Here is a 24,649-nt window from a genome sequence, read left to right as displayed (position 1 = left end):
CTCAGAAACCTTCTTAGACAGGTCAGGAAGGCTGGAGGACACATAGATGTTTCTGTGTCTTTGTGCCAACAAGTGGCCCCCTGGGGCCTGGCTCTGCTCCTCGGGGGCCCTGATCGTCCCTCCTCGGCCTCCCTTCCTGTTGTTCTGTGTCTTGGGGGCCTAAGAATCATCGTGGAGCTCCAGGAGGGAAACAATGCCCAGCAACTCAGAGATACTTTCACTTCTCTTTTCCCCATTTGGGCGGAGCTCTCTGGGTGTGAGGCAATTCACAAACTTCCTGCTCTGGGCTCCTGCAGCCACCCTGAACCAGGCCACGGGACGGAGGGTTCAGAGGCCACACTTGAGGCCCAGGCAGGGCCCAGGTGGGCCAGAGGGGGAAGATGGCTGATGGAGGCAGTGGCTTCAGCACCAGGTCAGTCTCAGTCTCCTTCCCTCTCTCCTCTGTCTCTCTGTGGCCATGGACTGCTTCCCTGTCTTTCTAAGGACCCTGAAGTTGGGACACTAAACTAAATCTCTACTTGAGACCCGGTTTATAAGAATGCTGGCTTGGAATATACTAAGGGCAGGAAGGGGTAACGAGGAAATGAGGTGTTCATCCAGCTTTCCACCACACAAAGGACTTTCTTTCTTTCTTTTTTTTTTTTTTTTGGTCACCGGGCTCAGCTGGAGGCCTGTCTGAAGTCCCGGTCCTTTATGAGGCTTGTGACAGGGATTTGCTCTCTCCTCATGACCTCTGAACTTTCTCCTTTCCCTCGGCCTCCTCTCCCTTGGTGACTCACCGCAATGAAGGTTGTTGAAAAGATATGCAGATCAGAGGCAACACCTGAATTACGCTCCAACGTGGGGTGCTGTGGGCTCACACCTATCCTTTGGACAGGCCTCCTTCGGGCCCTGCTCCTCTCTGGCTGGGCCCCTGTCCTAAAAGGAGGAGAAAGGCTCCAGAGCACCCAAGAGAAGTGCAGACTCAGGGGTTTGATCTTGACTATGATTTTCTGTTCTGGAATGGATTGTGTCTCTGACCCAAAAAAGGGGGGAGGGTATGTAGTGGGCGAAAATCCTATCTTTTTCTCTAGTAATGGGTCAGAAATAATATTACTTAATATTTTAATCAATTTATTATTTACTACAAAAGAAATGCATTATACATTCTCGTTCATAAAATTTTTAACAAAGTGGAAGTATGTCAAGAGCAAGAGCCTTGTTTCCCACCTACCCCACTGCAACTTCCAGTCCGGTCCTATTAAGTGTTTCCTGAAGAGCCTTTCAGATCTTTTTCTGTGCATTTCTATATATAGCTTCTTTGCCTAAATATGCATATTGTGCCTTGCCTTTTTAATAAATGGGATTATATTGTATATCCCATTTTGCATTTTTCATTTTCTCTTATTTTAAGAGTGAAAATCCTAGTGATCACCTTCATATAGATACACTCCATTCTTTTTAAGAGCTATATGCTGTTCCATAGAATCGATATATCGTAAGTCTTAAACCATCCCCCCCAGCCCCCACTGATGGACATTTAGGTCATATTCAGTTGTTCGCTTTACCAACAAGCTATAATAAGAATCATCTATTTCCTTATATTTTTGTACATTTACAAGTATTTGTCTCATGTCAACAACCAAAAAAGTAGAATTGTGGAAGCAAAGGTTACTAATATTTACTTGTTTATACATCCTGCCAGATTGTCTTTCTAAGTAGCTGAGCCAATATCAAATGAGAGAAACCCTCTCCCCACACCCAAACTTTGCAAAGGTGGTGGATAAAAGTTGCATCTTGATTTACTGTGCATGTTCCTGATTCCACAGGAGGCTGGACAGTGTTTTTTGGCCATTTGCCTCTTCCATAAATTGCTGGTTCATTTATTGTCCAGTGTTACTCAGTTGACATGATTGTCGTTTCTTTAACGAGAAAGGAGAATTTGCTAAATATTCTGAAAGTTATAAATATACTCTCCTTGTCTTTGAACTTTATGATGACTCGATCTTATTAAAGCTTAAAATTTACAGTGTAGACTTTTTATGCTATTGATTTCATAAGCTAGATGCGCCCTCTGTTATAAATAATTCATATGAGGGGGAAAAGTTACGATGAATTCTGTGCATGGTGTTCAGCCACAGCTCCTGAGCTCTTAAGATGGTGGATTCAAGTCTATCCCCAGTACTGATGGCAATGATTCTATCCTGATCCTAATCCCAAAGGGAAAGTTTTTATCACTGCACGTTATGGATGATGTTTGCTGTAGATTTCTTTTATAAAAAGGTTTTATAAAAGAGCTAACAGATTAAAGAAATTTTAGGTTGGTATCTAATACTTTCAACATGGTAGGTGTTTGTAGCTGGCCCTGTTTTCTGTTGTTTCTGCTGCTTCTCACTCATACTTTTTTTAAAAAACAAGCTTTTAATTTTGGAATAATTTTACATTTACAGAGAAGTTGCAGAGAGAGTACAAAGCTTTTACATTCAGCACACCCAGTTTCATTTCCTGTGACATTATCCCTCTGACATGACTATGGCACATTTTTCAAAACTGAAAAAACAGTATTGGTAACATCACTGTGAATTAAACTCTGGACTTTTTTTCTTTTTTTTTTTTCAGTTTCATCAGCTTTTCCATTAATATACATTAAGGCACTGTTCTACAATCCAATCTAGGACTCCACACACTTCTGGTGTGTGACAGTTTCTCAGTCTCTCCTTTTCTTTCACGACCTTGACAGTTTGAAGAGTACTGGTCAGGCATTCTGTAGACTGCTTTTTTTTTTAAATTTTTTAAAAAAATTTCTCTATAAACATATAATGTATTTTTATCCCCAGGGGTACAGGTCTGTGAATCTCCAGGTTTACACACTTCACAGCATTCAGCATAGCACATACCCTCCCCAATGTCCATAACCCCATCCCCCTCTCCCAAACCCCCTCCTCCCAGCAACCCTCAGTTTGTTATGTGAGATTAAGGGTCACTTATGGTTTGTCTCCCTCCCAATCCCATCTTGTTTCATTCATTATTCTCTCCTACCTCCTTAAGCCCCCATGTTGCATCTCCACTTCCTCATATCAGGGAGATCATACCATAGTTATCTTTCTCTGATTGACTTATTTTGCTAAGCATGATGCCCTCTAGTTCCATCAATGTCGTCACAAATGGCAAGATTTCATTTCTTTTGATGGCTGCATAGTATTCCATTGTGTATATATACCACATCTTCTTTATCCATTCGTCTGTTGATGGACACCTAGGTTCTTTCCATAGTTTGGCTATTGGGGACATTGCTGCTATAAACATTTGGGTGCACGTGCCCCTTCGGATCACTACGTTTATATCTTTAGGGTAAATACCCAGTAGTGCAATTGCTGGGTCGTAAGGTAGTTCTATTTTCAACTTTTTGAGGAGCCTCCAAGCTGTTTTCTAGAGTGGTTGCACCATCTTGCATTCCCACTAACAGTGTAGGAGGGTTCCCCTTTCTCTGCATCCTCGCCAACATCTGTCATTTCCTGACTTGTTAATTTTAGCCATTCTGACTGGTGTGAGGTGATATCTCATTGTGGTTTTGATTTGTATTTCCCTTTTTCATGTGTCTGTTGGCCATCTGGATGTCTTCTTTGCAGAAATGTGTAGAGTTCTTTTTAATTTGCATTCATCTGGATGATTTTCTCAGGATTAGCCTGGGCCGATGGGTTTTCTGAGAGTGTACCAAGGAGGTGAAGTGCCCTCCTCATCACATCACATCAGGGGATATATGCCAACCTGACTTATCACCAGAGAAGTTGACCTTCATCATTGAATGAAGGTGGTGTTTGCCAGGCTTCTCCACTGAAAAGTTACCATTTTCCGCTTCCCACAAAGAAAAGGGAAACATAATGTTCTGTTCACAAAGGTTTTTTTGCTTAGTGTCTTTGTGTACTAGCACTGTATTGGGGAAATTATTTTTAGGTAAAATCAAGGACTGCAATGAAGGTACCACTTTGGAAAGAGTTTTGGTTTGCCACGTTCAGGTGCCTCCAGGAACTCCTTAACACAGGTCCGGGTCTGAGAGCACTTGGAGGAAGCCACATCTTTCCAGAGCTGCCCGCTGCACTCCATTCTCACTGGGAAGATGTGGTGGTGGTGGTGGCCGGGACTCCCGCTGGACCCTCCACCTTGTGTGGACTCCAGATTTCACTTCTGTCCCCCTCACCCCTTAAAGTTGTCAAACCCGAGGTTCTGATTCCCTTGAATCAGCATTCCATCAAGTCAAAAGTAGCTCTGTGCCTGCTTCCATCTCTGGTTTCTCCTTTTGACTTTACTTTTGCCTGCTAATGCCTTACCATAGTTCCATCTCTTCAGTAAAGTTTTTAAATTTTTTTTTCAACTTTCACAGTTTTATCAACAGAAAGCTATATTGCTTGTGGGAGTTGGGGGAGATTTTTTAATCCTGCCCCACCACACCAGGAATGTACAGTCATGGATTGACTAGTTGATTAACTGTCAGTTTTCAAAGTTTATTGCTTGAGGTTTGGTTGTGGTTCCTGAATTTGTCCTATGAATGCTTTTAAGATTTTTCTCTCAGCACTTATACTGTAGTAAGTCTAGATTTGTTTGTTTCTTTAAATTTTTAAATTTTGGTTTTTTGTTTTGTGTTTTTCCTTTTTGGGGTTTCTAGACTTTCTTAAATTTGCAAGTTGGTGTCTTTTGTTTTGTCTTTTCATTTATTGGGTTCTGTTTTTTGTTTTAAATGAAGTATAATTGGCATATAATATTATATTGGTTTTAGGTGTACAGCACAGTGATTTGACATGTATATACATTATGAAACCACTGCCAGAGTAAGTTTAGTTACCACCTGTAACCATACAAAATTATTAGATTATTATTGACTGTATTCTCTGTGCTATACTCTACATCTCCTTGGCTTTTTTATTTTTATTTTTAATTTTTTAAAGATTTTATTTATTTATTTGACAGAGAGAGATCATAAATAGGCAGAGAGGCAAGCAGAGAGAGAGGGGGAAGCAGGCTCCCTGCTGAGCAGAGAGCTTGATGCGGGACTCGATTCCAGGACCTTGAGATCATGACCTGAGCCGAAAGCAGAGGCTTAACCCACTGAGCCACTCAGGTGCCCCTACTTCCCTTTGGCTTATTTATTTTATAACTGGGAGTGTGTACCTCTTAATCCCCTTCACCTATTTTACCCATTCCTCCCACCTACCTCCTCTTGGGCAATCATCAGTTTGTTCCCTGTACTTATGAGTCTGTTTCTGTTTTGTCGTGTTTATTCATTTGTTTATTTTTTTAGATTCCACATGTAAGTGAAATCATACAGTACTTGTCTTTCTCTGACTTATTTTACTTAATGTCATACCCTCTAGGTCCATCCATGTCATTGAAAATGACAAAGATTTCCTTCTTTTTATGGCCGAGTAATATTCCATTATATAGTATATATTACCGAATCTTCCTTAGCCATTCCTCTATTGATGGAAACTTAGATTGTTTTCATATCTTGGCTACTGTAAACAATGCTGCAGTGAACATGAGGGTGCACATATCTTTTTGAATTAGCATTTTTATTTTCTTCAGATAAATATCCAGATGTAGAATTCCTGGCTCACACAGTATTTCTGTTTTTAATCTTTTGAGGATCCTCCATACCATTTTTCATAGTGGCTGTACTAATTTACATTTCTACCAACAGTGCATTAAATGTTTCTTTTTCTCCACATCCTCACCAACACTTGTTATTTCTTGTCTTTTTAATTCTTGCCATTCTGACAGGTGTGAGGTGACATCTCATGGTTTGGATTCGCACTTACCTGGTCATCAGTGATGTTGATCATCTTCTCTGTCTGTTGGCCATCTGTATGTCTTCTTTGGGAAAATGTCTATTCAGGTCCTCCATCCATTTTTTAATTGGATTGCTTATTTTTTTGGTGTTGAGTTGTAGCAGTTCTTTATGTTTTAGATACTAACCTCTTGTGAAATAGATCATTTGCAAATATCTTCTCCCCTCCTCCAGGTTGCCTTTTGTAAATGGTTTCTTTCACTGTACAAAAGCTTTTTAGTTTCAGGTGGTTCCAGTTGTTTAGTTTTGCTTTTGTTGCCCTTGCCTAAAGAGATCCAAATATAAAATTATATATATATATATATATAATTAAGATCATTTGGGGCACCTGGCTGGCTCAGTTGGTAGACTATGTAACTCTTGATCTCGAGGTCATTAGTTCAAGCCACATGTTGGTCATAGAGCCTACTTTAAAAAAAATTGTTGAAACCAATGTTCAAGAGTTTACTACCTATTTTTCTCTTTGGAGTCTTATCTTTTAGGTCTTACATTTAGGACTTTAATCCAATTTTAGTTTATTTTTGTGTATGGTGTAAGATAGTGTCCAGTTTCATTCTTTTGCATGTAGCTGTTCAGTTTTCCTAGCCTCACTAATTGAAGATACTGTCTTTTCCCCCATTGTATATTCTTGCCTCCTTTATCATAGATTATTTGGCTGTATAAATGTGGGTTTTTTGGGGGGGGGGGGCTCTCTATTCTGTTCCACTGATCTTTCTGTCTATTTTTGTGCTAGTACCATTCTGTTTTGATTATCATAGTGTTGTAGTATAGCATGAAATCTGTCATGCCTCCAGCTTTGTTATTCTTCCTCAAGTTTGCTCTGGCTACTTGGGATCTTTTGTGTTTCTATACAAATTTCTGGATTATTTGTTTTAGTTTGTGAAGAATATTGTTGGTATTTTGATAGGAATTATATTGCTTTCAGTAGTATGAAAATTTTAACATTAATTTGTTTTGATCCATGACCATAGTGTATCTGTCCACTTATTTGTGTCATCTTTAATTTCTTTCATCAGTGTCTTACAGTTTTCAGAGTACAAGTCTTTGACCTCCTTGTTTAAATTTATTCTTAGGTATTTTGCTATTTTGGGTGCTATTGTAAATAGCATTTTCTTAATTTCTCTTTCTGTAAGTTTGTTATTCACATATAGAAAATGCAACAGATTTCTGTATATTAATTTTATATCCTGCAACTTTACCAAATTTGTTTATTAGATCTAACAGGTTTTTTTGGTGGAGTCTTTAGGGTTTTCTATATATAGTATCACGTCTTCTGCAAACAGTGACAGTTTTATTTCTTTACGAATTCAGATGCTTTTAATTTCTTTTTCTTGTCTGATTGCTATTGTTAGGACTTCCAGTACTATGTTGAAAACAAGTAGCAAGGTAGGGGACATCCTTACCTTGTTTATGATCTTAGAGGAAAAGCTTTTAGCATTTCACTGTTGAGCATGGTGTTAGTTGTTGGTACGCCCTTTATGCCCTTTATTATGTTCAGATATGTTCCCTCTAACCCTACTTTGTTGAGAGTTTTTATCATAAATGAGTATTGAGTTTGGTCTAATAGTTTTCCTGCATCTGTTGAGATGATCATAAGACTTGTGTCCTTCATTTTATTTAAGTTTATATCATGTGGGTTGTTTTACTGATATTGAACCACCTTATATCCTTGAAATAAGTCCCATGTGATCATGGTGTATGATCATTTTAATGCATGCTGAATTTGGTTTGCTAATTATTGAGGACTTTCATTTATCTGGTATTTATAGCAGAAATAAAGTAGTCTTAAAATGATGGAGGGTGTGGCACCTGGGTGGCTCAATGGGTTAAAGCTCTGCCTTCAGCTCAGGTCATGATCCCAGGGTCCTGAGATCAAGTCCCACATTAGGCTCTTTGCTCAGCAGGGAGACTGCTTCCCCCCTCTCTCTGCCTTCCTCTCTACCTATTTGTGATCTCTGTCTGTCAAATAAATAAACAATATCTTTTAAAAAAATGATTTAGTGTGATTTGAAAATTTATAAAATTGTATTGGAATGATTTATTTATTATGGATATTATCTGTTCTTTGAAGGGTTGCTGGAAATTGTCTATAAAACTATTTGAAACTGATATTGTAGTAGGGGAGGCAGCAGGGTTAGGATTGGTCTTGAAATACATTATGCATTCCTATTACTTTTAGTTCTATTTAGTTCTCATGTTGAGGCTCAGTTTTGATGATTCATATTTTCCTAAAAAGTAGCCATTTTTCCTAGATTGTCATATTTATTGGTAGAAAATTATACAAGGATTTCTTTTGTAAAGTTTTAACCTTTTCTTTAATTGCAGTTTTAATCTTTCCTTAACTAATTTTCTTTCTTCCCAGCATTGTTCATTTATGTCTTTTCTTTTGTTCTCTTGATCAAACTTTGCATTTTATTGTCTCTTCAAAGAATCACCTATTGATTGTTATCGATCCATTATTTTTATCTTTTGTCTGAAATTTAATTAAATCCTACTGTTCTTTATTATATTTTTATATTATTTTTCTTTCTTCATTTTTGTCTTCATTGGGGGTTACCTTGACATCTTTTCTTAATAGTTTGATTTAAAATTTAATTTACTTTTCAATGTTTCTTGTTTTCTAATAAATACATTTTAAGCCATGAATTGGTGCCACTTTGGGTATATCTGGTTTTTATATGTCTGTGGTTTTATATGTTTTCATTAAAGTTTGTTTCTTACTCTTCTGTAATTTCTATTTTGATTTACTTTTTAAACTAAGGACTGTTTGGGGGCACCTGGTGGCCCAGTGGGTTAAGCCTCTGCCTTCAGCTCAAGTCATGATCCCAGGATCCTGGGGTTGAGTCCCGCATCAGGCTCTCTGCTCAGCAGGGAGCTTGCTTCCACCTCTCTCTTACTCTGCCCGCCTCTCTGCCCACTTGTGATCTGTGCCTGTCATATAAATAAAAAAAATCTTAAACAACAACAACAACAATAAGAACTAAGGACTATTTGGAAGGAGTTTTGAAAATTTCTCAGTGAATAGGATTGAAGGAGATCTTTCTTTGTCCTGGTTGTTTGTTCTGGTTTTATCAAATGTGGTTAGAGAAAGTGTTCCTTAAGATTCTCTTTCATTTCATAGTTAATTGTTAATTTTCTTGTGGCCTAATACATGTGATTTTGCAGCTTCTCCATATTTGAAAAGTAATATAATATAGTGATTCATAGTGTGCTATTTAATGCTGGCCAGGAGGGAGGATAGGAGCTCAGGGGGTATTTAGAAAGTTTGGGGAGGGGTGTTCTGAATCCTAGCTCTGCCACTATCTAGCTATAAAATATGTCCTCTCAGTATTTTATTTTTATTTTAAAAAAATTTTTATTTTGGGGGCGCCTGGGTGGCTCAGTGGATTAAGCCGCTGCCTTCGGCTCAGGTCATGATCTCAGTGTCCTGGGATCGAGCCCCGCGTCGGGCTCTCTGCTCAGCGGGGAGCCTGCTTCCCCTTCTCTCTCTGCCTAACTCTCTGCCTGCTTGTGATCTCTCTCTGTCAAATAAATAAATAAAATCTTTTTAAAAAATTTATTTTTTTATTAACATGTAATGTATTCCCCTCAGTATTTTAAAGACATTTTCTTATAGATCATGACTTCTACAATATGGTCTGGTGAAGTGTATATTTTATCAGTATGAAATAACCTACATTATTTGTAAGGCTTTTCAACATAACTTCTATTTGCTTCTAATTTTAGGTTTTTTCGCAAAACACTCTTTGCATTTGCTTAGTGTGTCTTTTCCAATCCCTTTATTTTCAGTCTTCTTGACTGAAGAAGTTTCATTTTTTTATATACCCCCTCATAAATAGAATATAATGTATACAAAAACTAACCCAAATGAATTAAAGACTTGAATGTAAGACCTGAAACCATAAAAGTCCTAGAAGAAAACATAGTTGATAAACTACTTGATAATGGTCTTGGTGTTGAATTTTTGTATTTGATCCAAAAGCAAAAGCAACAAAAGCAAAAATAAACAAGTGGAATACATCAAATTAAAAAGCTTCTGCACAGCAACAGAAGGCATCAATCAACAAAACGAGAAGGTAACCTAATGAATAAGAGAAAATATTTGCAAATCATATGTTCAATATGGGGTTAATGTCTAAAATATATAAAGAACTCAACTCAATAGCAAAAAGCTAATCTGATATACAAATTGGCAGAAGCTCTAAATAGACATTTTCGGGCGCCTGGGTGGCTCAGTGGGTTAAGCCCCTGCCTTCGGCTCAGGTCATGATCTCAGGGTCCTGGGATCAAGGCCCGCATCGGGCTCTCTGCTCAGCAGGGAACCTGCTTCCCTCTCTCTCTCTGCCTGCCTCTCTGTCTACTTGTGATCTCTCTCTGTCAAATAAATAAATAAAATCTTTTAAAAATAAATAAATAAATAAATAAATAAATAGACATTTTCCCCAAAATGACCTATAGGTGGCCCAAAACTCATGAAAAGATGCTCAACACCATTAATTATCAGGGAAATGCAAATCCAAACCTCAATGAGCTATCACATCACACCTTTCAGAATGGCTAATACCAAAAAGTCAAGAAGTAACAAGTGTTGGTGAGGATGTGGAGAAAAGGGAACCCTCATGCACTATAAATGGGAAAGTAAATTGGCACAGCCACTCTGGGAAACAGTATGGAGTTTCCTCAAAAAGTTGAAAGTAGAGCTACCCTATGAACCAGAAATTGCACTACTGGGTATTTACCCTAAAGATACAAACGTAGTGATCTGAAGGGGCACATGCACAACAATGTTTATAGCAGCAATGTTCACAATAGCTAAATTATGGAAAGAGCCTAGATGTCCATCAACAGATGAATGGTTAAAGAAGAGGTGGGGGGCACCTGGGTGGCTCAGTGAGTTAAAGCCTCTGCCTTCAGCTCGGGTCATGATCCTGGGGTCCTGGGATCAAGCGCCACATTGGGGTATCTGCTAGGCGGGGAGCCTGCTTCCCTTCCTCTCTCTCTCCCTACTTGTGATCTCTCTCTCTCTCAAATAAATAAATAAAATCTTTAAAATAAAAAAAGAAAAAGAAAGAAGAGGTGGTGTGTGTGTGTGTACACATATGAATACTATGCAGCCATCAAAAAATTAAATCTTGTCATTTGCAATGACGTGGATGGAACTAGAGGGTCTTATGCTAAGTGAAATAAGTCAATCAGAGAAAGACAATTATATGATCTCACTGATATGAGTAATTTGAGAAACAAGACAGAGGATCATTGGGAGGGAAAAATGAAACAAGATGAAACCAAAGAGGGAGACAAACCATAACAGACTTAATCTCAGGAAACAAACTGAGGGTTTCTGGAGAAGAGAGGGGTGGGAGGAATGGACACTGGGGAGGGTATATGCTATGGTGAGTGCTGTGAATTGTGTAAGACTGATGAGTCATAGACCTGTGCCCCTGAAACAAATAATACATTATATGTTAATTAAATAAAAAATAACCACTATAATTGATAATAAAAAACAACTTAGGGATATACTTATGTGCTTTTTCCCTCCTTTTTGTCTGTTGATGTACTAAATTATCTAAGGAGATGTCCTAATGTTGAACCATCTCTACTCATTTCATTATTTAACTTTTTCTTCCTCTTTTTTCCTTGCTATGATGGTTTCATGTTTTTTAGGCTAAATTTTTTTATTATTGATCTTTTTATTAATTGAAGCATAATTAACATACAATATTATATTCATTTCAGGTGTACAGGGTACTGATTCAACAATTCTATATATTATTCAGTGTTCATCAGGATAAGTATAATCATGTGTCACCATACAACATTATTACAATATTACTCACTGTATCCCTTTTGCTGTATTTTTCCTCTCTGTGACTTATTTATTTTATAACTGGAACTTTGTATCTTTTAATAACTGTTACCTATTTCACCCATTCCATCACCTGGACCTCCCCTCTTGTGACCACTGGTTTGTTCTATGAATTTAAAAGTCTGATTTTGTTTTTTTTGTTTTTTTGTTTGTTTTGTTTTGTTTTTTAGATTCCACGTGTAAGTGAAATCATATGGTACTTGTCTTTTTCTGTCTGACTTCTTTAATTTAGCATAATATCTCATCATGAGATCATAGCAAGATCTCATTCTTTTAATAATTAAAAATAAAATACCAAATGATTGAGTAATTCTACTACTGAGTATTTACCAAAAGAAAAAAACCCCACTAATTCAAAAATGTAAATGCATCCCTGTGCTTATTGCATTATTTACAACCATCAAGATGTGGAAGCAGCCCAAGTGCCCATTGATAGATGAATGGATAAAGAAGATATGGTGTATACAATGGAATATTATTCCTCCTCTATTTTGGAAATAGTCTCTAACCACAAGGTCTATATTATCTTTGATCCAACACAGTACTTGTTGTTTTCTTTTGTAAACTCTCTGTTTGGTTTATTTTCTTTAACCTACAGCCTGTTCAGCATCCACTTATTATAATTTATTGAGATTTCTTTTGTGGCCAAGATTATGATCCAGATTGTACATATTTCATGGACATTGGTGAAAATGGTGTGTGCCTTATTTTTATGTCACAAGATTAAATGATAAATTATTCTTGCTTATTTATCCAGAGACTGTGTATTTTTTAAGGATTTTATTTATTTGTTTATTTAATTTTTTTTAAAGATTTTATTTATTTATTTATTTATTTGAGTGAGAGAGAGAAAAAAGGAACATAGAGGGGAGAAGGTCAGAGGAAGAAGCAGACTCCCCATGGAGCTGAGAGTCCAATACAGGACTGGATCCTGGGACTCTGGGATCATAACCTGAGCCAAAGGCAGTTGCCCAACCCAATGAGCCACCCAGGCATCCTTGCTCAGCTTCTTTATTCTCCACCACTTGGTCTTCTCTATCACTAATTCTCTCTTCTGCCTCATTTATCCTAGCAGTAAGAGCCTCCATTATTTATTGTATCTCATTAAACAACTTTTAAAATTTCACCTTGGTTAAATTTTAGTTCTTTTATTTCTCCAGAAAGGATTTCATTTCTCCAGAAAGGGATTCTCTAATATCTTCCATGCTTTTTTTCAAGCCCAGCTAGCACCTTAATAATCATCATTCTGAACTCTCGTTCTTACATATTACTAATGTCCATATTGATTAGGTCCCTAGCCATCGTACTGCCTCTTGTTCTGTGTGTGTGTGTGTGTGTGTGTGTGTGGTGAGTTCTTCCATCTTGTCATTTTATCCAGATGAGAATGGATGAATGAGAGAACAAAATACTAAAAGGGTAGTAATGAACCCAGAAAAATATACACTACCCAAATCAGAAGAGACCTGAAAGGGGAGAACAAAGTGGGAAAAAAGAATATATATATTAGACTGGTGAATAGAACAGAGTCACACAGTTGATTTGGGGTATATTTTCATCTGTTAGAAGAAACTACCTCCCAAAATTTTAAAGAAAGAAAAACTGATTTATATACAAAAGTAAGGGTAAACACGATGAAGGGATGGAATATGACTGTAAAGAAGAAAATTTAAAAAGATTCTAAAAAAGGAATTGATAAGAAGTTGGTTTGAAAAAAGAAAAAAAAAGAGGAAAGAATGTGATCAGGCTGGAGACTAGAACAAAGCCATGTGCTAGGTTTAGGGTATATTTTGATCTATTTAGAAGAAATTGTATCTCAAAATTTTAAAGAAAAACCCTCTATATGTATACAAAAAATAAGGTTAAATGCAATGACAGGATAAAATACGACTGTAACAATGGAAATTTTAAAAGTATTGCGTGGAAGCACTGGGTATGATGCATAAACAAAGAATCTTGGAGCACTGAAAAAAATTAAATTGAATTAAAAATAAGAAATTAAAAGAAGATTTTTAAAAAGATGTTGATAAGATAGAATAGTTAAAAACTTTAAAATAAGAAGAAGGAATAGTTAAAAAATAGAATATGAAAAAAATAAAAGATAAAAGATTTAACTTTGAAAGACCAAACGATCATGGGGAAAAAAGCCATGAATTCTATGTGTTGTTTTCCCCTAGCTCTGGAGTTCTGCAGTTCTCATTGATTTGTGAACTTGGACTTGGCTGGAAGTTCTTGCTGATCTGGGCAAGGAACCTGTTGCAGTGATTCTCAAATGTCTTTGCCCAAGGCAGAACTGCCCTATCCTTGCCAGGGGCCAGGCTAAGCAATCTGCTTGGGTTCACTCTCTGGAGCTTTTGCTCCCTGAACACTTTCCATACAGCTTTGGAGGATGGGAATGAAAATGGCGGCCTCCCAATCTCCAGTCCGGAGGAGCTGAGAGCTCAGGGCCCCACTCCTCAATATGCCCTCAGAGAAAAGCAGTCAGTCCCTCCTGTCTCCCAGGTCTCTGGCCACACTCTGTGCTCACCCAGCCTGTGACCAAGCATTTCTGTCTCTGGGCATGGCCCTGTTTGGAGTCTCCAAACCCAGCAGATTCCTGCCATGCACTCCCACACCACTCCTCCCCTAGGAGGAAGAAGGGGGTCTCTCTGGATTTTCCCCTTGTGAGGTCCCTGCTTAAAGAGCAGTGGCCCGACTGTGCCTCAGATCATGGTTTAAGGTAACCCTGAGCTGAGAGTGTACTCCTCAGCTCTGTCTCTGGAGCTGGTTTCCCCACTCCGATCCCTGGCAGGTTTGCCACACTCAGACATCCCTGGTCTTTCTATGACCCCATGGGTCCTGAGACCACACTGTCCCCATGAGGGCTCCACCCCCACTTAGCCTTTGGAGTGATCTCCCCCAGTGGAGCAGACTTCTAAAAGTTCTGATTTTGTGCTCCACTCCTCTCTCACTTGCTGGGAGGTGGCCCCTCCCTCTGAGGTCTATCTTTCTGTCGCCTCAGATTCACTTCTCCATGTGTCCTACCTTTCAGAAAGCGGTTAATTTTCTTTTCCTAGAATTGCTGCTCTTCTTCTGTTCTATCTCCTGTTGAGTTTGTAGGTGTTCAGAATGGTTTGATAACTATATAGCTGAACTCCTGGGATATTTTTGACTCCTATTCCTCCACCATCTTGCTCCTTTCTTCCCTTTTCCAGTTTCTTAAGTGGAGAAACATAGATTATTGATTTTAGATCTTTCCTCTTTTCTAATATTTGCATTTAATGAATGCATTTCTCTCTGATCACTGCTTTTTCTGCATCCCACAGTTTTTTTTAAAAAAAAGATAAATAAAGCGAGTGTGGACATGCATGCACAAGTGAGTGGGGTGGGGGAAGGGACAGGAAGAAAGAGAACCTTAAGCTGGCTCCTTACCCAGCACAGAGTCTAATATGGGGCTCAATCCCACAACCCTGAGATCATGACATGTGCTGAAATCAAGCGTTGATGCTTAAATGAGCCACCTAGGTGCCCCTTCATCCAACAAATTTTGATAAGTTGTATGATCATTTTTATTCAGTTCAAAATATTTCTAAATTTGTCTTGAGACCTCTTCTTTGACCCAGACATTATTTAGAAGTGTATTTTTAAATCTCCAAGTATTGGGCATTTTCTACCTCTTTCTGTTATTGATGTTTAGTTTAATTCCCTGATGTCTGAAAAATATACTTTTTATGATTTCTATTCTTTTAAATTTGTTCAGATGTGTTTTATGGCCTACAGGGTGGTCTGTCTTAGTGAGGGTTGTTATTCCCTGTAATCCATTGAGAAATATGTGTATTCTGCTGTTGGATGTAGTATTCTAAAAATGTCAAATAGATAAAGTTGATTGATAGTGATTTTCAGGTCAACTGCATTCTTATTGCTTCTCCACCTGCTTGATCTATTAATTACTACAAAAAGGCTTTTCATATATCCAATTGTAGTCTATTTCTATTACTGTTTATCAACTTTTACCTTCTGTAATTTGATGCTGTGTGTTTAGGTAGATATATGTCATGGGTTATTAAGTCTTCTTGGAAAACTGAACGTTTATTGTACAAAATACCCTCTTTCTCCTTGAAAATTTTTCTTGCTGTAAAGTTTTTTTGTGTAGAAATAATGTGACTACTCCGTCTTTTTTGTATGTTTGTTTTGTTAGTGTTAGCATGGTATCTCTTTCTCCATTCTTAACCTAAATCTTTATATTTTGCAGTTTTTTTCTTGGTGATGGTATGTGGTTGGGTCTTGTTTCTGCAGTCACTTTGGCAATCTCTGCTTTTTTTTTTTTTTTCCAATTTTTTAAATTTAAATTCCAGATAGTTAACATATAATGTTTCAGGTATAGAACTTAGGGATTCACCACATATATAGTACCCAAGGTTCATCACAATAGGTGCCCTCCTTATTACTCATCACCTATTTAACCCATCCCTCTGCCCACCTTCCCTATGTTAATCATCAGTTTGTTCTTTGTAGTTAAGAGTCTGTTTCTTGGTTTTCCTCTTTTTCCCCCCTCCCTATGTTCATTTGTTTTGTTTCTTAGATTCCACATATGAGTGAAATCATATGGTATTTATCATTTTTGACTGATGTATTTCACTTAATGTAACACTCCATCCACATCATTTGAAATGACAAGTTTTCTTTCCTTCTAATGGCTGAGTAATATTCCACTGTATGTACGTGTGTGTGTGTGTGTGTGTGTATAAACATAAATGTGTATATGTGTGTGTATACATATTTATTTATTTGTTTATTTATCACACCTTCTTTATCTGTTCATCAGTTGATGGATATTTGGGTTCTTTCCATAATTTGGCTGTTATTGAAAATGCTGCTATAAACATCATGGTGCATGTATCCCTTCAAAAAAGTATTTTTGTATTCTTTGGGTAAATACCTAATAGTGCAATTGCTGGATTTTAGGGTAGTTCTATCTTTGACTTTTTGAGGAACCCCCATACTGTTTCCCAGACTGGATGCATAAATCTGCATTCCAACCAACAGTGCAAGTGTTCCTCTTACTCCACATCCTAGCCAGCACCTGTTGTATCCTGTGTTGTTAATTTTAGCATTCTGACAGGTGTGAGGTGATATCTCATTGTGGTTTGGTTTGTATTTCCCTGACGATGAGTGATGTTGAACATCTTTTCATGTGTCTGCTGGCCATCTGTATGTCTTCTTGGAAAAATGTCTATTCATGTTTTCTGCCCATTTTTTAACTGGATTACTTGGGTTTTGGGTGTTGATTTTTAAAAGTTCTTTATCAATTTTGGATACCAACCCTTTATCAGATGTCACTGGCAAATATCTTTTCCCATTCTGTAGGTTGCCTTTTTGTTTAGTTTATTGTTTCTTTCACTGTGCAGAGATTTTATTTTGATAGATTCTCAATTGTTTATTTTTGCTTTTGTTTCCCTTGCCTCAGGAGACATATTTAGTAAGAAGTTGCCATGGCTAATGTCAAAGAGGTTACTGCCTATGTTTTCCTCTAGGATTTTAATGGTTTCCTGTCTCATATTTAGGTCTTTAATCCATTTTGAATTTGGTGTGTGTGTGTGTGTGTGTGTGTGTGTGTGTGTTGTAAGAGAGTGGTTCAGCTTCATTCTTTTGCATGTTGCTATCCAGCTTTTCCAAGACTATTTGTTGAAGGGACTCTTTCCCATTGGACATTCTTTTCTGCCTTGTCAAAGATTAATTGACCATATAGATGTGGGTTCATTTCTGGGTTTTCTATTCTGTTCTGTTGATCCATGTGTCTGTTTTTGTGTCAGTACCATACTGTTTTGATCACTACAGCTTTGTAATATAATTTGAAGTTCAGAATTGTAATGCCTCCAGCTTTGGTTTTCTTTTTCAACATTACTTTGGCTATTTGGAGTCTTTTGTGGATCTATACAAATTTTATAATTGTTTGTTCTAGCTCTGTGAAAAATGTTTGTATTTTGATAGGGATTGCATTAGATGTGTAGGTTGTTTTGAGTAATACAGACATTCTAACAACAATTGTTCTTCTAATCTGTGAGTGTGGAATGTTTTTCCACTTCTTTGTGTCCTCTTCAATTTCCTTCATCAGTGCTTTATAGTTTTCACAGTATAGATCTTTTACTTCTTTGGTAAGCTTTATCACTAGGTATCTTATTGCTTTTGGCACAATAGTAAATTAGTCTGATTCTCTGATTTATCTTTCCACTGCTTCATTATTGGTGTAGAAAAATCAACAAACAGATTTCTGTATGTTGATTTTGTATCTTGTGACTTTACTGAATTCACATATCAGTTCTAGAAATTTTTAGTGGAGTCATTTAGGTTTTCTATGGAGTATTATATCATCTGAAAATAGTGAAAGTTTGACTTTTTCCTTACCAATTTGGATACATTTTATTACTTTTGGTTGTTTGATTGCTGTGGCTAGGACTTCCAGTACTATGTTAAGTAACAGTGATGAGAGTAGTCATTCCTGTCTTTTTCCTGACTATACTATAGAAGGTTTTCCCCATTGAGAATGATATTAGCTATAGGGTTTTTTTTTTTTTTTTTTTTTTTGTATATGGCCTTTATTATATCATGGTTTGTTCCCTCTAACCCTACTTTGTTGAGGGTTTTTGTTATGAATGGATGTTATACTTTGTCAGATGCTTTTTCTCCACCTATATGAAAGGATCATATGGATGTTACCCTTTCTTTTATTAATGTGGTGTATCACACTGATTGATTTGCAAATATTGAACCACACTTGCAAGCCAGTATTAATCCCATTTGATCATGGTGAATGATTCTTTTAATATACTGTTGGATTCAATTTGCTAGTATTTTATTGAGAATATTTGCATCCATGTTCATCAGGGGTATTGACCTGTAGCTCTTTTTTAATGAAGTCTTTTTCGGGTTTGGGATCTGCATGATGCTGGTTTTATGAAATGAATTTGGAACTTTTCCTTCTATTCCTATTTTATTTTTTGAATAGTTGGAGAAGAATAGGTATTAACACTTTTCTAAATGTTTAGTAGAATTCACCTGTGATGCCATCTGGCCCTGGACTTTTGTTTGTTGGGACATTTTTAATTGCTGATTCAATTTCTTTGTTGGTTATCAATCTGTTCAAGTTTTCTATTTCTTCCTGTTTCAGTTTTGATAGTTTATGTTTCTAGGAATTTACCAATTTCTTCCAGATTGCCCTATGTGTTGGTATATAGTTTTTCATAATATTCTCTTACAATTGGTTGCTTTTCTGTGGTGCTGGTTGTTATTTGGCCTCTCTTGTTTGCGATTTTTTTTGTGTCCTTCCTCTTTTCTTTTTCATAAGTCTAGTTAAGAGTTTATCAATTTTATTAATTTTTTAAAAGAACCATCTCCTGGTTTCATTAATCTGTTCTATTGTTTGTTTGTTTGTTTAGTTTCTAATTATTTCTGTTCTAATCCTTATTATTTCCCTTCTGCAGCTGGCCATAGGCTTTGTTTGTTATTCTTTTTCAAGCTCCTTTAGGTGTAACGTTAGGTTGTTTATTTGAGATTATTCTTGCTTCTTGAGGCAGGCTTGTATTGCTGTATAGTTCCCTCTTATTACTCCTTTGGCTGCATCCCAAAGGTTTTGGACTGTAGTGTTTTCATTTGCATTTGTTTCCATGTTTGTTTGCTTTTGAGAAAGAGAGAGAGAGTGAGAGTCCGTGAGCAGGGAGATGGGGCAGAGGGAGAGGGAGAAAGAATCTTAAGCAGGCATGCTCAGCATGGAAAATGACACTGGTCTAATCTCATGAACCTCAGATCATGACCTGAGAGTTGGATGCCCAACCAAGTCACACAGGCACCCCTTTGTCTTTGTCTTTTTCTCTTCCTTGTATACTTAAATTTCTTATTTGACATCCTGGTTGATTAATTCATTTATTTAGTAGCATGTTGTTTAACCTCCATGTATTTGTAGTCTTTCCAAATTTTCCTGTAGTTGACTTCAAGTTTCATAGCATTGTGGTTAGAAGATATGCATGGTATGATCTCAGTCTTCTTGTACTTGTTTAGGCCTGATTTGTGAGCTAGTATGTGACCTACTGTGGAGAATGTCCCATGTGCATTTGAAAATAATGTGCTTTCTGTTACTTTAGGATGGAATGTTCTCAATATATGTGTTAAGTCCATCTGATCAAGTGTGTCATTCTAAGCCATTGTCTCCTTGTTGATTTTCTGCTTAGATAATCTGTCCATTGATGCAAGTGGGCTGTTAAGGTCCCCTACTATTATTGTATTATTATCAATGAGTTCCTTTGTTTGTTATTGTTTTATATATTTGGGTGCTTTCATGTTGGGGTCATAAATATTTACAACTGTTAGATCTTCTTTTTGGATGGTCCCCTTTATTATGTCCTTTGTAGTGTCCTTCATCTCTTGTTACAGTCTTTGGTTTAAAATCTAGTTTGTCTGATTAAGTATTGCTACTCCAGTTTTCTTTTGACATCTATTTGCCTGGTAGATATTTCTCCATCTTCTCACTCTTAATCTGCTTGTGACTTTAGGTCTAACATGAATCCCTTTTAGGCAGCATATAGATGGGTCTTGTTTTTTTTTTTTTTAATTCATTCTGATACCCCATGTCTTTTGATTAGAGAGTTTAGTCCATTTACATTCAGAGTAATTATTGATTGATATGCATTTAATGCCATTTTATTATTTGTTCTGTCATTTCTGGAGATTTTCTCTGTTCCTTTCTTATCTTTGTCATTTTTGGTCTTTCCTTTCCACTCAGAGTCCCTTTTAATATTTCTTCCAGGGCTGGTTTAGTGGTCATGAACTCTTTTAGTTTTTGTTTGAGAAACTCTTTAGCTTTCCTTCTTTTCTGAATGATGGCCTTGCTGAATAGAGTATCCTTGGTTGCAGATTTTCCCCACTCAGCATATTGAATATATCATGCCACTCCCTTCTGGCTTGCCAGGTTTCTTTTGAGAGATCTGAAGCTAGCCTTATGGGTCTTTCCTTGTAAGTTAGGGACTTCCTTTGTCTTTTAGGATTATTTTCTTTATTGCTGTATTCTGCAAATTAATTACAATATGTCTTGGTGTTGGCCTGCTCTTGTTGATTTTGATGGTAGTCCTCTGTGCCCCTTGGATTTGGATGCCTGTTTCCTTCCCCAGATTAGGGAAGTTTTCAGCTATTATTTCCTCAAATAAATTTTCTTCCCTCTTCTCTCTCTCTCTTCTTCTTCTTCTGGGACTCCTAGGATATGAATGTTATTGTGCTTTATGGAATCACTGAATTCCCTAAGTCTATTCTCATTTTCTGTAATTCTTCTTTCTGTCTTTTATTCATCTTCATTATTTTCCTTTATTTTTTCTTCTATATCACTTATTTGTTCCTCTGTTTATTCCATCATGGTCATTACATCCAATCTGTTTCAAATCTCAGTTACTGCATTTTTCATTCCTGACTGTTTTTTAACTCTTTTATCTCTACAGTAAGGGCCTCCCTGAACTCTTCCATTCTCTTCTCATGCCCAGTGAGTGTCCTTATGATTATTGCTTTAAATTCTCCCTCAAATTTATTATTTATATCTGTTTCAATTAGCTCTCTGGCTGTGACCTTATCTTAGTGTTTCATTTAGAATGAGTTCCTCCATCTTTGCATTTTATCAAAGTCTCTGTCTTCTTCCATATGTTAGAAAAGCCCATTATGTTCCCTGCTCCTGCAAGTAATGGTTTCATGAAGAAGATGTCATATAGTGTCCAGGACCTGGTGCTTCAGGGATTGGGTCTGGTGTGTGCTACATGCAGTCTGCTTTTGCACTTTGGCTGCTCTGTCTTTCAGGTTAGTCATCTGCAGAGGCTCTCCCTTCTGCAGTGGGCAATGTTTGCTCCTTGGTCAGCATGTGACAAGCTTTAACTAGATGTGCTCAGGTATACTTATTAAATGAAACCTGATGCTACTTCCACTAGAACCGAAGGCTTGCAGAACAATCTGGTTGGGAGATATGGTTGGGCAGGTGTTTCTGCTGGTGTTCTAGGGAAGAGGCCCATGGGCTGGGATTGAGGCAAACTTGACCAAGAATGGAAGTACTGGCAGAGCACAGGGATGTGGGACTTGGTGTAAACAGGTTAGGCAGCTAGTGTCAGTGCTGTGTTGTTTACTGCAGGTGGTTCTGTGTTTATGCTGAGGAGTGGAGCAAGGAAATGGTACCAGCCAGCTGCTTTGTTCCCAGACAGGGGTCTCCATGCTTGCTGCTCTCAGGAAAGCACTCCTGGAAGAGTGAATAATATCCCCCTTTGCATCCCAGGCATTTTTAAGATAGCTGTTTTCACACTGTCTGTCTCTGGGTTGCTTACCTGCCTTTTCTCCTGAAGCAGCACAGTGCCTTCCAGGCTCTATCCCAAACCTGCTAACTTTTAAAACTCCAAACTTGAGCACCTGGGTGACTCAGTTGATTATGTGACTGACTCTTGGTTTCAGCTCAGATCATGGTCTTGGGGTTCTAAGATCGAGCCCTGTGTCAGGCTCAGTGCTTGGTATGGAGTTTGCTTGGGATTCTCTCCCTCTGCCCCTCCCTCTGCTTGCACGCACTCACTCTAAAAAAATAAATAAATAAAAATTTTAAAACTAAAAACTTTAAGGATGTGCTGTGGTGGGATCCTATGCTGATCTTCTGGGGGAGGGTCTCACTGTGCTTGGACTGAGGGAGATCTAACTGAGAAGGGTAGTCATGCCAGATTGCAGGGGTGTGGGACTTGGGGCAAGCAGACTAGACAGCCAGTGTTGGGACTGAGCTGCTCTAGTCAGGTGGCTCCGTGCTTAGGCTGAGGGCGGGGAGACAGAAATAGTGTTTATTGGCAGCTTTGTCCCTGGAGAGGCATTTCTGTGAATGCTACCCCTCAGGGATGTGCTCCAAGAAGAGTGAATCACCTCCCCACTGCCTGCCCAGGGGACCCCCTCTTGTTGTACCATCTGTCCCAGGGTTGTTCCCCTGCCTTTACTCCAGGACCAGAGCAATGCCCTCAGGGCTCTATCTCACTATGCCCACCAACCTTTAAAATTCCAGTCTTCAAGCCCCACTGGTGGCAAGAATTCACGAAAATCAGCCCCTCTCATTTTCCCAGCCAGTGACTTTGGGAAGTGTTCTCCTTGTGCATAACTCTGTATGCTCCTCTCTCTCTCTCCCTCACCTTTCTCCACAACCAGGGCTCCCTTCCCTCTGCAGCACCTGTGATCTGTATCACTCCTCAGCCATGTTTCTGCACTTCCTACCTTCCTCAATGTGGCCTCTTCTCTCCCTCTCATCATGCAGTTTGTTCTGTCAGTCCTGAGGTTGATTTCTTGGGTATTCGGAATGATTTGATAATTATCTAGTTGTGTTTGAGGGACAAGATGAGCCTAGGGTCCTACTATGCCACCATCTTAGTTCCCCCACAGACAAGCTCTGCTTTTTATTGGAGTATTTAGACCATTCACACTGAATGTAATTATTTATAAAATGCATCAATATCTAGCATGTTTGTTATTGTTCCTTAGTCCTTGCATTTGCTTTGTTTCTTTTTCTTTCTTTTTTCCTGCCTTGTCTGGTTTTAAGTTAGCATTTTATATGATCCTATCTTGTCTCTTCTATTAACATATCAATTGTACTTCTTTTCTTTCTTTCTTTTTTTTTTAGTTTTCAAACTTCTATGAATTTAGAAATTTAAAAAAAAATTTTTTTAGTGTTCCAGAATTCATTGTTTATGCACCACACCCAGTGCTTCGTGCAATATGTGCCCTCCATAATACCCACCACCAGGTTCACCCAACCTTCCACCCCCCTCCCCTCCAAAACCCTCAGTTTGTTTCCCAGAGTCTACAGTCTCTCATGTACTTCTTTTCAAATGTTTTTAGTGATTGCCTACAGATTTCAGTATAGTTTCCACCATTTCATCTGTAGCAAGGGACCTTGTAACAGAGTATTCCCAATACCATTTCTAGTTAGGAATAAGTTTAATGAAAGATGTGTATGACTTCTTTTTTTAATTCAATTTAGTTAACACATAGTTTATTATTAGTATTGAGGTAAAATTTATTCATCAATTACATGTAACACCCAGTGTTCATTACATCAAGTGCCCTCCTTCATGCCCATCACCCAATTACCCCATCCCCCTATGACCTCCCCTCCAGCAACCTTGTTTGTTCCCTATAGTTAAGAGTTTCCTATGATTTGCCTCTTTCTGTTTCTGACTTATTTTATTTTTCCTTCCCTTCCCCTTTGTTCATCTGTTTTGTTTCTAAAATTCCCCAGCCTAGAGGTATATGACTTCTGTACTGAAAACTATGAACTCTTCTGGAAGGAAAACTAAATAAATGGAGAGCTATACAATGTTAAGAGCTATACAATGTTAACAGATTGGAGCTCCATATTATTATCAGTTGTCATCAAATTTGTTTGAAGTTTCAATGTAAACTGAATAAAAATCCCAAAGGCTTTTCTTATAGAAACTGACAAATTGATTTTAAGAGACATATGAGAAAAGCCAAGACAATTTTTCCCTAACTGACATCAAGACTTTCTATAAGCTATAGAGTCTGCAAGCCAATATGCTATTGGTATAAGGACAGACAAACAGATGAGTGGTACAAAATAGAAAATCCAGAAATAAACCCATGCTTACATTGTAAATTGCTTTTTTAATAGTTCCATTAACTTGTGGTAGGCAAAGATTTCTTAGTACATTAAAGTTATTAACCACAGAAGAAAAGAACTGATGGAATTGGCTTCCTCAAAATTAAAAATTTCTCCTCATCAAAACACATGGTTAAGTGAACCACAGACTGGAAGAAAATGTAATACATTAATTAAACGAAAACACTTCTCTCCATAATGTAAAACAAACTGCTACACATCAGTAAACAGTAAAAGGCAACCTGACAATATAAATGGGTCAAAAACTTGAACAGACACTTTACAAAAGGAGATTCATGAATTGCCAATCAACATATGA

General features: G+C 37.7%; 1 protein-coding gene across 26 annotated transcripts in view; it reads left to right on the top strand.

Moving 5' to 3' along the window:
- The first annotated feature begins 254 nt into the window (after positions 1-254).
- The window catches only part of SP100 (SP100 nuclear antigen), a 90,345-nt gene continuing 65,950 nt past the window's right edge, over positions 255-24,649 (top strand). For all 26 annotated transcript variants that reach the window (XR_009351990.1, XR_009351989.1, XM_059167763.1 and 23 more), the window contains exon 1: positions 255-412. Coding sequence is in view for 24 of the 26 variants with exons in the window: in XM_059167763.1 (XP_059023746.1) it covers positions 381-412 (32 nt within the window). In the remaining 2 variants the exon portion in view is untranslated. The remainder of the gene's footprint in view (positions 413-24,649) is intronic.

This window comes from Mustela lutreola, chromosome 3, assembly GCF_030435805.1.
Source record: "Mustela lutreola isolate mMusLut2 chromosome 3, mMusLut2.pri, whole genome shotgun sequence".
Classification (NCBI taxonomy): domain Eukaryota; kingdom Metazoa; phylum Chordata; class Mammalia; order Carnivora; family Mustelidae; genus Mustela; species Mustela lutreola.
The sequence above is the reverse complement of the archived record's forward strand: the minus strand, read 5'-3'. Positions and strand labels throughout refer to the sequence as shown.